At 39.7% G+C, this 14,762-nt stretch overlaps 2 protein-coding genes across 2 annotated transcripts; both read left to right on the top strand.

Annotated features, from left to right (window-relative positions):
* The first annotated feature begins 6,585 nt into the window (after positions 1 to 6,585).
* LOC124653709 lies at positions 6,586 to 12,990 on the top strand. Its single transcript, XM_047192774.1, has 15 exons — positions 6,586 to 6,857; positions 7,675 to 7,769; positions 7,863 to 7,976; positions 8,913 to 9,017; positions 9,096 to 9,167; positions 9,466 to 9,578; positions 9,687 to 9,821; positions 9,900 to 9,968; positions 10,083 to 10,170; positions 10,265 to 10,336; positions 10,415 to 10,515; positions 10,735 to 10,852; positions 10,945 to 11,004; positions 12,125 to 12,235; positions 12,657 to 12,990. The coding sequence occupies exons 1-15, from the start codon at positions 6,698 to 6,700 to the stop codon at positions 12,762 to 12,764; spliced, it is 1,521 nt and encodes a 506-aa protein (XP_047048730.1). The 5' UTR covers positions 6,586 to 6,697; the 3' UTR covers positions 12,765 to 12,990.
* Positions 12,991 to 13,418: 428 nt separating this feature from the next.
* LOC124653710 (light-harvesting complex-like protein OHP1, chloroplastic) lies at positions 13,419 to 14,303 on the top strand. Its single transcript, XM_047192775.1, has 3 exons — positions 13,419 to 13,656; positions 13,857 to 13,979; positions 14,091 to 14,303. The coding sequence occupies exons 1-3, from the start codon at positions 13,516 to 13,518 to the stop codon at positions 14,157 to 14,159; spliced, it is 333 nt and encodes a 110-aa protein (XP_047048731.1). The 5' UTR covers positions 13,419 to 13,515; the 3' UTR covers positions 14,160 to 14,303.
* Positions 14,304 to 14,762: the final 459 nt, after the last annotated feature.

The raw sequence follows: 14,762 nt of genomic DNA on the forward strand, positions 1-14,762 counted from the left end.
TTAGTACACAAACTGCTTTTAACAAATCTGTTGAAGAAAAGCTTGATAAAATTGATGTTCTTGCTTCTAAGGTTGATAGCCTTGCCTCTGATGTTGATCTTTTAAAATTGAAAGTTATGCCTAGAGAAGATAAAGATATTAAGTCATTTGCTACAGAAAACGCCATCCAAGTTCGAATTAATGAAAATATTAGATTGATGGCTGAATTGCATGCTAGGTGGGAAAGAGAAGAAAAACTAGCTAAAGAGAACAATGTAGCTAAAGTTTGGACTATTACCACCACTAGTAATGTTGATGCTTCACATGTTGCTAAACCTCCTACTATCAATGGTAAAATAATTGGTTTTAGCAATGTTTCTACTCCTAATGCAAAGCGTGCAAAACTGCCTGAAACTGCTAAAACTGCTGAAACCGCTTGTGATAAAACTGCTGAAATTTTTCAAAATATTGGGGACAATGATCCCATTGCTGTAGATACTAATGGTTTAGATTTTGATGATTGTCACATCTCTGAAGTTATAAAGTTCTTACAAAAACTTGCTAGAAGTCCCAATGCTAGTGCTATAAATTTGGCCTTTACAAAACATATTACAAATGCTCTCATAAAAGCTAGAGAAGAGAAATTAAGACTTGAAACTTCTATTCCTAGGAAGTTAGAAGATGGTTGGGATCCCATCATTAAGATGAAGGTCAATGATTTTAATTGTAATGTGATCTTGGTGCAAGTATTTCTGTTATGCCTAAGAAAATTTATGATATGCTTGACTTGCCACCATTGAAAAAATGTTATTTGGATGTTAATCTTGCTGATAATGCTACAAAGAAACCTTTGGGGAGAATTGATAATGTTCGCATTATGGTTAACAATAACCTTGTCCCCGTTGATTTTGTTGTCTTGGATATTGAATGCAATGCATCTTGTCCCATTATATTGGGAAGACCTTTTCTTCGAACTGTTGGTGCTATTATTGATATGAAGGAAGGTAATATTAAGTATCAATTTCCTCTCAAGAAAGGTATGGAACACTCCCCTAGAAAGAGAATGAAGTTACCTTATGATTCTATTATTAGAACAAATTATGATGTTGATGCTTCATATCTTGATGTTACTTTATTCACACTTTCTGCGCCTAGCTGAAAGGCGTTAAAGAAAAGCGCTTATGGGAGACAACCCATTATTTTACTTCTGCACTTTATATTATATTTGAGTCTTGGAAGTTGTTAGTATTGTAGAAACCTCTTCTTATCTTTATTTTATCGCATTGTTGTGCCAAGTAAAGTCTTTGATAGTAGGGTTGATACTAGATTTGGATTACTGCGCAGAAACAGATTTCTTACTGTCACGAAATTGAGCAGCCCCGTCTGTAGGTAACTGAGAAAAATCTGCCAATTTACGTGCGTGATCCTCGGATATGTAAGCAACTTTCATTCAATTTGAGATTTTTCATCCGAGCAAGTTAAGTGCCCCAGAAAAATTCGTCTTTACGGACTGTTCTGTTTTGACAGATTCTGCCTTTTATTTCGCATTGCCTCGTTTTGCTATGATTGATGGATTTCTTTGTTCCATTAACTTTCAGTAGCTTTGTGCAATGTCCGAAGTGTTAAGAATGATTATGTCACCTCTGAATATGTGAATTTTTGATTATGCACTAACCCTCTAATGAGTTTGTTTTGAGTTTGGTGTGGAGGAAGTTTTCAAGGGTCAAGAGAGGAGGATGATACAATATGATCAAGAAGAGTGAAAAGTCTAAGCTTGGGGATGCCCCCGTGGTTCATCCCTGCATATTTTAAGAAGACTCAAGCATCTAAGCTTGTGGATGCCCAAGGCATCCCTTCTTCATCGACAACTTATCAGGTCACCTCTAGTGAAACTATATTTTTATTCCGTCACATCTTATGTACTTTACTTGGAGCGTCTGTATGTTTTTGTTTTTGTTTTTGTTCGAATAAAATCGGATCCTAGCATTCTTTGTTTGGGAGAGAGACACGCTCCGCTGTTGCATATGAACACATGTGTTCTTAGCTTTACTTTTAATGTTCATGACGAAGGATAAAACTGCTTCGTTCATTGTTATATGGTTGGAAACAGAAAATGCTTCATGTGGTAATTGGTATAATGTCTTGAATAATTTGATACTTGGCAATTGTTGTGCTCATATAGATCATGTTTAAGCTCTTGCATCATGTACTTTGCACCTATTAATGAAGAACTACATAGAGCTTGTTAAAATTTGGTTTGCATGATTGGTCTCTCTAGAGTCTAGATATTTTCTGGTGAGGTGTTTGAACAACAAGGAGGATAGTGTAGAGTCTTATAATGCTTGCAATATGTTCTTATGTAAGTTTTGTTGTACCACTTCATACTTGTGTTTGCTTCAAACAACCTTGCTAGCCAAAGCCTTGTACGGAGAGGGAATGCTTCTCGTGCATCCAAAACCTTGAGCCAAAACCTATGCCATTTGTGTCCACCATACCTACCTACTATGTGGTATTTCTCTGCCATTCCAAAGTAAATTACTTGAGTGCTACCTTTAAAATTCTATTCCTTGTCTTTGCAATATATAGCTCATGGGAAAATAGCCTTAAAAACTGTTGTGGTAAAGAATATGTAGCTTATGTATCTTATTTCTTATAAGTTGCTTGTTGAGCGGTAACCATGTTTCCGGGGACGCCACCAACTATTACACCTTTGTTGAATATCATGTGAGTTGCTATGCATGTTCGTCTTGTCTGAAGTAAGGGTGATTTATCATGATCAAATGGTTTGAGTATGCATATTGTTAGAGAAGAACATTGGGCCGCTAACTAAAGCCATGAATCATGGTGGAAGTTTCAGTTTGGATAATTAATCCTCAATCTCTTATGAGAATATTATCTGTTGTTGAATGCTTATGCATTAAAGAGGAATCCATTATCTGTTTTCTATGTTGTCCCGGTATGGATGTCTAAGTTGAGAATAATCAAAAGCGAGAAATCCAATGCGAACTTTCTCCTTAGACCTTTGTACAGGCGGCATAGAGGTACCCCTTTGTGACACTTGGTTGAAACATATGTTATGCAATGATAATCCATGTAAATCCAAGCTAATTAGGACAAGGTGCGAGCACTATTGGTAATCTATGCATGAGGCTTGCAACTTATAAGATGTCTTATGCATAACACATATGATTTATTACTACCGTTGACAAAATTGTTTCTATATTTTCAAAATGAAAAGCTCTAGCACAAAAATAGTAATCCATGCTTCCTCTCGCGAAGGGCCTTTCTTCTACTTTATTGTTGAGTCAGTTTACCTACTTCTTTCTATCTTAGAAGCAAACACTTGTATCAACTGTGTGCATTGATTCCTACATACTTACTTATTTGCATTCATCATATTACTTTGTGTTGACAATTATCCATGAGATATACATGTTGAAGTTGAAAGCAACTGCTGAAACTTATATCTTCCTTTGTGTTGCTTCAAAGCTTTCTACTAAGAATCTATTGCTTTATGAGTTAACTCTTATGCAAGTCTTATAGATGCTTGTCTTGAAAGTACTATTCATGAAAAGTATTTGCTATATGATTCAGTTGTTTAATCATTGTCTTTACCATTGCTTCGAATCACTGCATTCATCCCATATGCTTTACAATAGTATTGATCAAGATTATGATAGCATGTCACTTCAAAAATTATCTTTGTTATCGTTTACCTACTCGAGGGCGAGTAGGAACTAAGCTTGGGGATGTTTGATACGTCTCAAACGTATCTATAATTTCTTATGTTCCATGCTACTTTTATGATGATACTCACATGTTTTATATACACTTTATGTCATTATTACGCATTTTCCGGCACTAACCTATTGACGAGATGCCGAAGAGCCAGCTTCTGTTTTCTCGCTGTTTTTGGTTTCGAAATCCTACAAAGGAAATATTCTCGGAATTGGACGAAATCAACACCCAAGGTCTTATTTTTCCACGGAGCTTCCAGAAGACCGAAGGGGTTACGAAGTGGGGCGACGAGGCGCCGACACCACAGGGCCGCACGGCCTGGGTGTGGCCCGCGCCGCCCTATGGTGTGGGGCCCTCGTTCCTCCACCGACGCTGCCCTTCCGCCTACTTATTCCCTCCGTCGCGAAAACCCTATTACCGAGAGCCACGATACGGAAATACTTCCGCAGACGCAGCCGCCGCCAATCCCATCTCGGGGGATTCAGGAGATCGCCTCCGCACCCCGCTCGGAGAGGGGAATCATCTCCCGGAGGACTCTTCATCACCATGATCGCCTCCGGACCGATGTGTGAGTAGTTCACCCTTGGACTATGGGTCCATAGCAGTAGCTAGATGGTTGTCTTCTCCTCTTGTGCTATCATGTTAGATCTTGTGAGCTGCCTATCATGATCAAGATCATCTATTTGTAATGCTACATGTTGTGTTTGTTGGGATCCGATGAATATGGAATACTATGTCAAGTTGATTATCAATCTATCATATATGTGTTGTTTATGTTCTTGCATGCTCTCCGTTGCTAGTAGAGGCTCTGGCCAAGTTGATACTTGTAACTCCAAGAGGGAGTATTTATGCTCGATAGTGGGTTCATGCCTCCATTGAATCTGGGAGACTGGGACAGTGACCGAAAGTTCTAAGGTTCTGGATGTGCTGTTGCCACTAGGGATAAAACATCAATGCTTTGTCTAAGGATATTTGTGTTGATTACATTACGCACCATACTTAATGCAATTGTCTGTTGTTTGCAACTTAATACTGGAAAGGGTGCGGATGCTAACCCGAAGGTGGACTTTTTAGGCATAGATGCATGCCGGATAGCGGTCTATGTACTTTGTCGTAATGCCCCGATTAAATCTCATAGTAGTCATCATGATATGTATGTGCATTGTTATGCCCTCTCTATTTGTCAATTGCCCAACTGTAATTTGTTCACCCAACATGCTATTTCTTATTGGAGAGACACCACTAGTGAACTGTGGACCCGGTCCATTCTTTTACATCTAAAATACAATCTACTGCAATACTTGTTCTTTACTGTTCTTCGCAAACAAATATCATCTTCCACACTATACATTTAATCCTTTGTTTACAGCAAGCCGGTGAGATTGACAACCTCACTGTTACGTTGGGGCAAAGTACTTTGATTGTGTTGTGCAGGTTCCACGTTGACGCCGGAATCCCTGGTGTTGCGCCGCACTACACTCCGTCACCAACGACCTTCACGTGTTCCTTGACTCCTACTGGTTCGATAACCTTGGTTTCTTACTGAGGGAAAACTTGCTGCTGTACGCATCACACCTTTCTCTTGGGGTTTCCAACGGACGTGTGCTTCACGCGTATCAGAGATCAATAAAGCTCTTTGTGGTGGCCTCTTTCTGTTTGCGCCACCTCTGTTGTCAAGGTCGATGGCACCGTCTGTTGACGTGTTGCCATTGCCCTTCTTCTTCACCTCCTCGAGTTTTTTTTTCCAAAAGGCATAGCTAGTTTCTCACTTTTTGGTATCCTTGATCCATCCAACAATGGCTTAATATGAACGCCTTGTTATCATTGGCCGACTTGAAGTGCTCTAAGGCGTGAACAACCTACACATATGCACGACAATCCATGACACATGCCCACATATATGCAATGCACATTGACAAGAGAGGTAGAGTGTTACCAAGTCAATGGTCGTGAGCCCGCTTATTTTTCTTCTCTTCACCATATCGCACAAACCTTAGAACTTGTTTCACTCGGCATGGTTGAAGCCCCATCTCTTCGAAAGGGAGAGATCTTTTCGATCACTAAAGAAGGGGTTTGGCGGGAACTTCGTACGCTCATAGAAGTACTTTCCCACCCGTCGCCAATATGCAACTCCCTTTTGCTCGGCACCGCATAGTGGATCTTGTGAAATCAGCATCCAAGCACGACATAGCAACTTGTCCTCTTTGATGGTGTAGCTCGCGGTCCTTTGGCTCACCTTATTGTCCTTGAAAACGGTTGTGGCAAGTATTGCGGCTAGTGTCGCGGATGTGGCTTGGGTGATGCCCTCTCCCATGGAGAAGCCATCGTTCCCAAACAATGATGATTGTCGATGCACTAGACTTCTTGTTGAGTCTCATCTTGAGTGTCCACACCATCGTCCTCATGGACATCCTCATTAATCATGTCAACCATGAAGCCCTCACCAACTAATTAATCATGGTTATCCATGAATTTCTACACGCAAATTAGCCATGACAAGCCGCAGACACAACCAACTAGCAATGCGAAAGAAATTACGTGACTTTACCGTCTTGCTGGTCGATTGCGGATGGCCGGTGCACTAGCGACAAACGCTGCTAAAAAGCTTAGATTTGTAAATTTATTTTGCCAAAAGTTTATTTTTCGAATTCCTTTTGCTTTTTCTGCCGCATACCTATCGACTTGCTTGCCCAAGCACTCGGACAGACGTCGTTGTCGCCACGTGGTCCCCGATGCACAATAATTTAGCTAGGTCCACCCCATGGCGCACCACCAGCTCCAGCTGTGCCCTACCTCCTTTGGCACACGGACGCGACGTGGACCGTACAGCGACTCTCTCTGTCTCCCCTCATCGCATTCCCAAACTCCTTTTCGCTTTCTTTTCCGCCGCCGCTTCTCCACCCCGTCGCCGGAATACGAACCTCCCCCAAACGGCCAAACCCTCGCTCTATACGCGCGTGCTGCCGCCGGTCTTGTCTGTATGGACTCGGCGGCTGAGGAGAAGCAGGAGGCCGAGGCGGGGATGACGATTGGGGACGTGAGGAAGGACGGGGTGGCTAGGGAGGTGGTGCGGATGGAGAGGGAGGCGGTGATCCCCATCATCAAGCCCAAGCTCGTCATGAAGCTCGCCGAACTCATTGGTAAGTAACCCATCTTAACGCACGCTAGAAGCGACCGGATTAGTTTGGGTCACCGCCTCCCTCGCTTTCCATCTTGTGATATGGTAGCAGCAAGAAGCTATTGGGTCTGGAACTGGATGCTGCTATGCATAAGGACTCAAAAGTTGTTGCTAAGCCTAATAAAGCCATGAAGAAACAACTCGCAAGTTGGAGGTCAAAAATCCCAAAAAGTAGCGCTGAATGTTATGGGGATATATGCAAATCGTTACTTGCTAGTTGGACTTGTTGTGTGTTAAACATGTGGTTACACCTGTCGTTTTGTGGCCTCTTACGTTGACCCTTTTCTGAGTTAAACTTGATCTGTTGCTATACATAGCTATGCTGAATCTGTTCGGTCAACAACTGTTGCCTGTGTTAAATCTGGTTCAAGTTCAGCCTATTTTTTATTTTTTTGGCATATCAATGTCCGACATTGACACATACAGATTGTATTGGCAAAAAAAAATTGAATTAGAGGAAAAGTCTGGTTACGTACAACCTCTAATGTTGCGGAAATGTTAATTAGAGAAAAAACTGTTCAAGACCTGAAAATAACGGTGTCCTCTATTCAATTTTCCCCTTATAAATCCAGGAAGCTTATAAGTTCTTCATTTATGATCCCCAACTAGACATACACAACTACAAATGATAGGCTCTTAGAGGATATTAGTAGCACGCGTGTTGTACGGAGTATTGATCATTATCAATGCCTCTGTGTTCATTCATGCTTTAGATGAAGAAATACCGTAAGCTGGACTCTTCCCCATAATTCATTCCATTTCTTTTAATTTCTGCTTAGAGCATGATTTGGATCGTAATGAGTTCTTGAAGCTGTGCAAGAAGGTGGAGTACACCATCCGGGCTTGGTATCTCTTGCAGTTTGAGGATCTAATGGTAGGTGATCGTTCCATTTGATTCTATCAATCGAGATTTCCTTATGTTGCTAGGCCAAGGTTCTTATATCTTAATGTGCTCTGTTCGTTACAGCAACTGTACTCTCTGTTTGATCCTGTTTCTGGTGAGAAGAGGCTGGAGCAGCAGAATCTGCCATCTCATGAGATTGATACTCTTGAATTCAACTTCATGACATATCTTTTCCAGGTTGGCACACTAAAATGTTGTTCATACCATAGGTCCCCTTGTGGAACACAGTATTCTTCATATACTTAGTCTCGTACCATTGAGCTATAACTTCACTGTCCTATTTCATCCTCTTAGAGTAGATGGTATGTCTTCATGGATTTATATTCACATGTAAATTTGGTTGCTTAATGTAGTAGGTTTGATATATTTCTCCTGTCCTGATTCATGTAGACCTCCCTTGGTTTTGTATCTGTTGTTTCATTCAATCTTCACAAAAAGAAAAGTTGAGTGCAATATTATTTTTGAAAGTCCTATATAACATGTACATGCCAGAAAACTCAGAGATAACCTTGACACTCTGGGGAGAAAAACATTCATGAGATGTGAAGTTTGAATATCAGGCATTTGAGGCCTCCATACTTCCCGTACTGCTTTTCCATAAAAACTACAAAGGTATAATTTGGGGTGTTTTGTCACTATATCCTCAGTACTTTTGGCTGGTACTTCTTCCCTGGTTTGTTGGCTGAATTTTGCTTCAAAATGCATGATTGTTTTTGGAAAGATAGTTTTCATTTCCTTTCTGTGTTCATTGGGCAATTGGGTTCAGTTGAAGTTGGTTTGCTTTCTGAGTTTCCTCGGAAAGGTGGGGTTGGAAATTGCATTGATAGGAAACTGACGTAATTACCTTTTGGCATTTGAACTAAGAAACTAATGGATTGATGATAACAGATGCCTAATTGACATCATAGTAATGAAGTTTTTGCCATATTTACTACTCCCTCCATTCCTAAAAAAGCTTCGCAACTTTTTCTATATACGGATGAATCTATAGCTAAAACATATCTATATACCTCCGTATTTAGACAAAGTTGAGAAGATTTTTTTGGAAGGGAAGGAGTATTTAGTTTGCTGGATAATTAAGCTGCGACCATTTGGATTCACTGTATCAAGCAGATAATGGAAAAGAGCAACTTCAAGTTGTTATCTGATGAAGAGTATGATGTTGCGCAGTCTGGGCGATATCTTTTGAACCTTCCCATCACAGTTGATGAATCTAAGGTTCAGAATTATAGCCTTTCCATGTAAGCATAAGAAAGAACATGTTCAGTGCACTGAATTTCTTCCCTTCAAATATAGCTAGACAAGAAGTTGTTGACAACATACTTTAAAGAGCACCCACATGCCAATCTGCCTTCATTTGCTGATAAGGTAATCTTCGTGCCTTGCTAACTAACTTGCCAATTTCTCTTGATCGCATGGATTATATTTCTAATTCGAGGGAGTTATAATTAGTAGCGCATGATAAGTTGCGTTGGCTAGTGCATGAAGCTTGACAATGTAAACCGCAACTATTTTTATTCATAGAGCACTGGCTGGGTCTTGAGTTCACGACCTCTTGGCTCTGATACCACATTGAATTGTATGCACAAACCAGCACACCCAAAGTAGTTTAGGAAAGATGCACTATATGTTTCAACAATTATATTCCATATTGTTTACCTTGTAGTATATTGTCTTCCGTCGTGGCGTTGGGATCGACCGTACAACTGATTACTTTGTCATGGAGAAAATCGATGTAATCATATCCCGAGTTTGGAGGTCATTGCTAAGCTTTACGAGGTACTAAACTTGTTTGAACATCTTTTACCTCTTCAAACAAGTCTAATCCAGATTACAGAACTGTTGTGAACTTGTAATTCATGGTAGTGATGATTTTTTTATGTATAGAATTGATAGATTATTCTCGAAGAAACCGCAGTCAAAGCCAAGACGTGATATTAAGAAGACAGACGAAATTATTGAAGACTCAGAAGAACAAGAGCTATTTGTTGAGCGCATCCGGCTCGAAAAAATTGAGCTAAGGTGAAATATTTTTATCGGTAAAATTTGGTAGAGTACAGTTGGACTTAATTTTATGAAGTCCTATCTTTTTTGTAACAGCATAAAAAACCTGACGCATAAGATGACAATTCAAGAACCTACATTTGATAGGATGATTGTGGTTTACAGGTAGGTTTTTACCGAAGCTGTATACTCATGAAAATTTCTTGTATTAATCAGTAAGTGTTAATATAGCGATATTAATTTCTGGTTACTATTGTTATATAATTATTATATGTACAGGAGGGCTGGCACGAAAACTAAGCCTGACCGTGGAATATTTGTAAAGCATTTCAAAAACATTCCAATGGCTGACATGGAAATTGTTCTTGTAAGATAATTCATATGTATTCAGCGTCTTTTTAGTTTCTCCTTTTTCTCAGTGGTTTGTTGCTGTGGACCTGAAGCTGGAACTTATTTTGTAGCCAGAGAAGAAGAACCCCACTTTAACACCAATGGATTGGGTCAAGTTTCTTGTTTCTGCTGTTATTGGTTTGGTATGTTCCCACTATATTGGTTCTCCCTAGATGATTTTATAGCAATACTTTACTGTTTCAACTGCTTGTTACTTGCAGGTCACGCTTGTTGGTTCTCTTGAAATGCCGAAAGCTGATGTATGGGTTGTAATTGCAATCATGTCTGGTGTGATTGGATATTGTGCTAAGATCTACTTCACGTAAGTTCTGTATTGATTTCTTTCAGTCTCAGGCATCGATAAATATCATTCTCTGAAGAGGGTAACATCCTTAGAAGGCTCACACATTGCTCTGTGAACAATTGCTGCTAAAAGCTTGCTAATCTTTGTATGCGCAATTTTTTAATCTACTGTACTAAGTATGATCTTGTAAATATTTATCATTGGTAGTATGCCACGTGTTCATTTATTGTGATACAGGTTTCAGGCAAATATGACATTATATCAGAACATGATTACGAAGTCAATGTATGACAAGCAGCTTGATAGTGGGAAAGGAACACTTCTTCATTTATGTGATGATGTGATACAACAAGAAGTATGAAACAAATGAATGATTATCTTGCAGTACAAGTTTTACCTATATCTAAGATGTGATGTGTACTGATATTCCATTGTTTTTTCACACAGGTCAAAGAGGTCATAATTTGTTACTATATTTTAATGGAGCAAGGGAAGGCAACTATACAAGTAAGAATGTATACCTAGTGTTATGCGACATGACTTCCTTTTATCTCTTTTAGTATTTGTATCAGCTTTGTCGTTTTTGGTATCTCTTCTATCACGTCATTTTTTCATTACTTATCCAATTCTTGTTTTCCCTTCTGCATTTTAACTTCAGCTCGTGTAGCTGTTGTCTTCTGTTAGGAATAGACAGATTGTATTCCATGAGGGCCAAAGGCCACATATATATACACGTACAGATGTGCTAATATGCAGGAAACCCCCTAACAGGTGGGGAAAATACAATATACAATTATATATCTAAATTCTAACATCTTCTACTCCCTCCATTCAATGAATAAGGCGCACGAGCATTTGATATGTCGATTATATAGTACATAACTGATATTTCTAGATACGTATTGAGAAACACTTTCCAAGGATACCAAATTTATATCAAATATTCCTTTCATACATGGTTTAATTCATGGTCAAACACATCTGTGGAAAAAAGTACCATATTCATTGGAATGGAGGGAGTAGTGTACAAGGCCAATGCTTTCTTGCAATATATGACACCTTGACCTTATAGCATGTGTTATCCTGAGTTTGCGTTCTGTTTCCAATGCTTCTCCATGTCATCAGCGTGCAACATCATCAATGGTTAGGACAGAGATCCACCCCTGTGCATGGTATCTGTGTAGGTGTTATTTATAGGGTGTCAAGGTGGGATCCCACCGGGATTTCACTTATAGTGCATTTTGTTTTTCTAGTTTAAATTTTGGTGTTAAAATTTACACTAAAAAAAGCAAAATATACTACAAGTGGCACTTAGATGGGATCCCACTTAGTTATTTATTGATGGGTCATCCATGCTCATTTATGAAAACTGGAAACCAACATCCTTAGCAGATCAGATATTGAAATAAAACTATTGTCCTGATCAGATATTAGATGCCCAATCATGGTAACCACAGATCACTGTTTGTACAAGGTTATTGCAACATGAAATTTCTCGGTCATCATTGGCACAGATATGTGGGCTTATGTAACAAAATTCGTTCATATATTTCTTTTCTATCTTAGGACCCACCAATGTGAACTTAGGAACGTTACAATATTTTATTTATGTGTTGGTTTCCTCCAGGATCTTGATTTGCAATGTGAAGAGCTAATTAAAGAGGAGTTTGGCGCTGAGTGCAATTTTGATGTCCATGATGCTGTAAAGAAGTTAGAGAAGCTTGGTATCATTCATCGGGTAAATCTTTCTACCAATTCATTCTGATCCAACTATCTAGCAAGGACCTCTCTCTACCGAAGTCGACAGTTGAAATTTGGATCAGCTTGGATAGTTTTGGGGTGCTGGAACTTATTTCTATGTGTGGTTACGTGTGTGGCGGTTAAAACCTTTTCAAGTTATAAAAGTAGCTACCTAGGGTGCATGTCCCACAGTTGTCTTTGCTTCCTATTTTTTTCCTGTCATGTTAGTGCTTTTAGAACAAAATGGGAATAATTGGAGTTCCATATGGATATACATATACCTTACATGCTCATTACATAGCAGGGAATTTTCCACCATTTTTGTGAACAGTCGTTCTCTGAATAAATACCATTCAAACTACAGTCTATTCCTAGGTAGTATCCTCTTACATGCTAAAAAAGGAATTTGTGCTCCTCAGGACTCGATTGGAAGGATATTATGTGCTCCGTTGAAGCGTGCCAATGAGATCATAGGCACCACAACTGAAGAAATGGTGTTGCGAGCACAACAAAACTCTGTTTCTTAAGTTCTGCCTCAGAGCAAATGTATTTATCTGTATATTATTAGCACACGCAAGAACTGAGAAGCTCATGTTCATCCTGATGGAATGATATAAGCTCTGCTATTTTCTCTCAGTAGTGAGTCAAAATGAGTGTAACTAAGAGTGCCGTGTTTAGGTTTAAATCTGTACATGTTACTTGTACATATCAAAATATAAATGCGACAGACAACATGATGTCTTGTCCCTGAAATTGTCCAGTATTGCTTGTTCAGTTGTTGTATTAATGAAGATAAGTGTGAAGGTTTTAGTTAAAATTTGAACGAAAATGAACTAAAACCAGGAGGGAGTAGTTAAAATATATTGGATGTCTTCTCCCTGGAATTGTCATGAATCTGTGTACTTTTGGAAAATAGATTCCATTACCAAGGATCCAGGCCAAATCGTCGTTCAGCACGTGTGGTGCATAAACAGGATGCGCACAACTAGCCTTATCAGTTCAGAGAGTACCGCAGCAAAAGTTTCGACATGGTGACTTTAGGAAACAAGTTTCTAGGGCAGAATTCCCAGGCAAGCTTTGTGGCCCAGGTGTGTCCACGGAGGATACCGGAGAAACTCGAGGTGCATGTTGAAAGATGCACCTTGACGGGTGGCAACTGGCAAGCCTCTAGCCGTGGTTGGTGTACGTTCATTTGAGCAAGAGGATAACAACCAACAGAAAGAGGAAACGCAAACACACACACGAACACAGGGAGAGAACAGAGAAGGAGCAATAGCAATGGCCGTGATCTCCACAGTTTGCCCACCATCTCTCCTGTCAGTTCAAACCCTTCGCAGCCACAGATTCCAGAAGAATGGTGCTACCTGCTCACCAAGAACTACAAGTTTCAGAGTCAGGGCTGTGAAGATTCCTGCAGGAGTAAGTTGCATGGCTGCCTTCTTTCTTACTTTCTCAATTCTTGTTTTGTTTTCCTAGATGAAGGATGTAGGTGCTCCCGGGATCTCGGCCTCTGCATTCAGCGATGCCACATCCGTCCTCGTTTATTTGAGTGCTTGTTTCATGTGTAGGGCTCAGAAATATAGGTAATTAAGTTACTTAATCTTCGGTCCTTTTGTCAGGTTCAAGTGCCAAGGGCGCAGCCTAAGCTCAGTGAGCCGTTCCTAGGATTCACCAAGACCGCGGAGGTCTGGAACTCCAGGGCCTGCATGATGGGCCTCATCGGGACCTTCATCGTTGAGCTGGTAAGGAATTATGAATTATCACAAGCTCTCTCCCAAAAGTGGTGCTATAATTCGAGTGCTTCATTGCATGTGTAATGATTGATGCATTTTTTTGGGGGGCTTTGATTTCAGATTTTGAACAAAGGTGTTCTTGAGATAATTGGTTTCGAAGTGGGGAAAGGCCTCGACATTCCTTTGTAGTTCGTTCTCACTCCCTGCCTCTCTGCTGCTGATGTTCATATATGAGTCGCAGAAAACGGTTGTAGCCATCAGTGGCCATGCTATATATATTGTACTAAATACATAGTCAAACTATTAACATTCCATTACTTGTTACTCATTTTACACTCACTTGTATAGTGATTAGCAGAGGGATTTCTGTTGCTCCTCAATTATTCTGATGAACTGTGCGATAGTTCAAACAGTTAATACCTGAAGCTGTCCATAGTTCTGACGAAAAAGACAAAGCTTTCCATGGTCATGCTAAATTAATGTTCATATACGTGGTAATGTGGGATTGAATTGTTTGGCGAGTACGGACAAACGGAAGCTGATCTATAGAGAGCCCTTTATTTTTGAAAAATTGAAAATCATATTTATAATCTTCAAAAAAATATGAAAAAAACATGGGATGTGCTATATACATCATTGAATACATCTAGGATTGTTTCCCGATTTTTTTTAAACTCTAAAATATGGTTTTTCATATTTTTGAAAATAAAGGGATCCATGTAGCTCAGCCTCTATTTGGTGGCAATCTTCTTCAACTTAACATTTTGGGTGAATTAGTTAGTTAGGTCTTAG

The sequence above is a fragment of the Lolium rigidum genome, chromosome 5, assembly GCF_022539505.1.
Source record: "Lolium rigidum isolate FL_2022 chromosome 5, APGP_CSIRO_Lrig_0.1, whole genome shotgun sequence".
Classification (NCBI taxonomy): Eukaryota; Viridiplantae; Streptophyta; class Magnoliopsida; order Poales; family Poaceae; genus Lolium; species Lolium rigidum.

What these genes read in the sequence shown, in the direction of transcription:
- LOC124653709 (XM_047192774.1), top strand. Translation starts at nt 6,698, where the DNA reads ATGGACTCGGCGGCTGAGGAGAAGCAGGAGGCCGAGGCGGGGATGACG. An exon ending in TGTGCTAAGATCTACTTCAC is followed by an intron (nt 10,516 to 10,734) that starts GTAAGTTCTGTA and finishes ATTGTGATACAG; the next exon opens with GTTTCAGGCAAATATGACAT. An exon ending in AGCTTGGTATCATTCATCGG is followed by an intron (nt 12,236 to 12,656) that starts GTAAATCTTTCT and finishes TGTGCTCCTCAG; the next exon opens with GACTCGATTGGAAGGATATT.
- LOC124653710 (XM_047192775.1), top strand. Translation starts at nt 13,516, where the DNA reads ATGGCCGTGATCTCCACAGTTTGCCCACCATCTCTCCTGTCAGTTCAA. An exon ending in CTGTGAAGATTCCTGCAGGA is followed by an intron (nt 13,657 to 13,856) that starts GTAAGTTGCATG and finishes TCCTTTTGTCAG; the next exon opens with GTTCAAGTGCCAAGGGCGCA. An exon ending in GGACCTTCATCGTTGAGCTG is followed by an intron (nt 13,980 to 14,090) that starts GTAAGGAATTAT and finishes CTTTGATTTCAG; the next exon opens with ATTTTGAACAAAGGTGTTCT.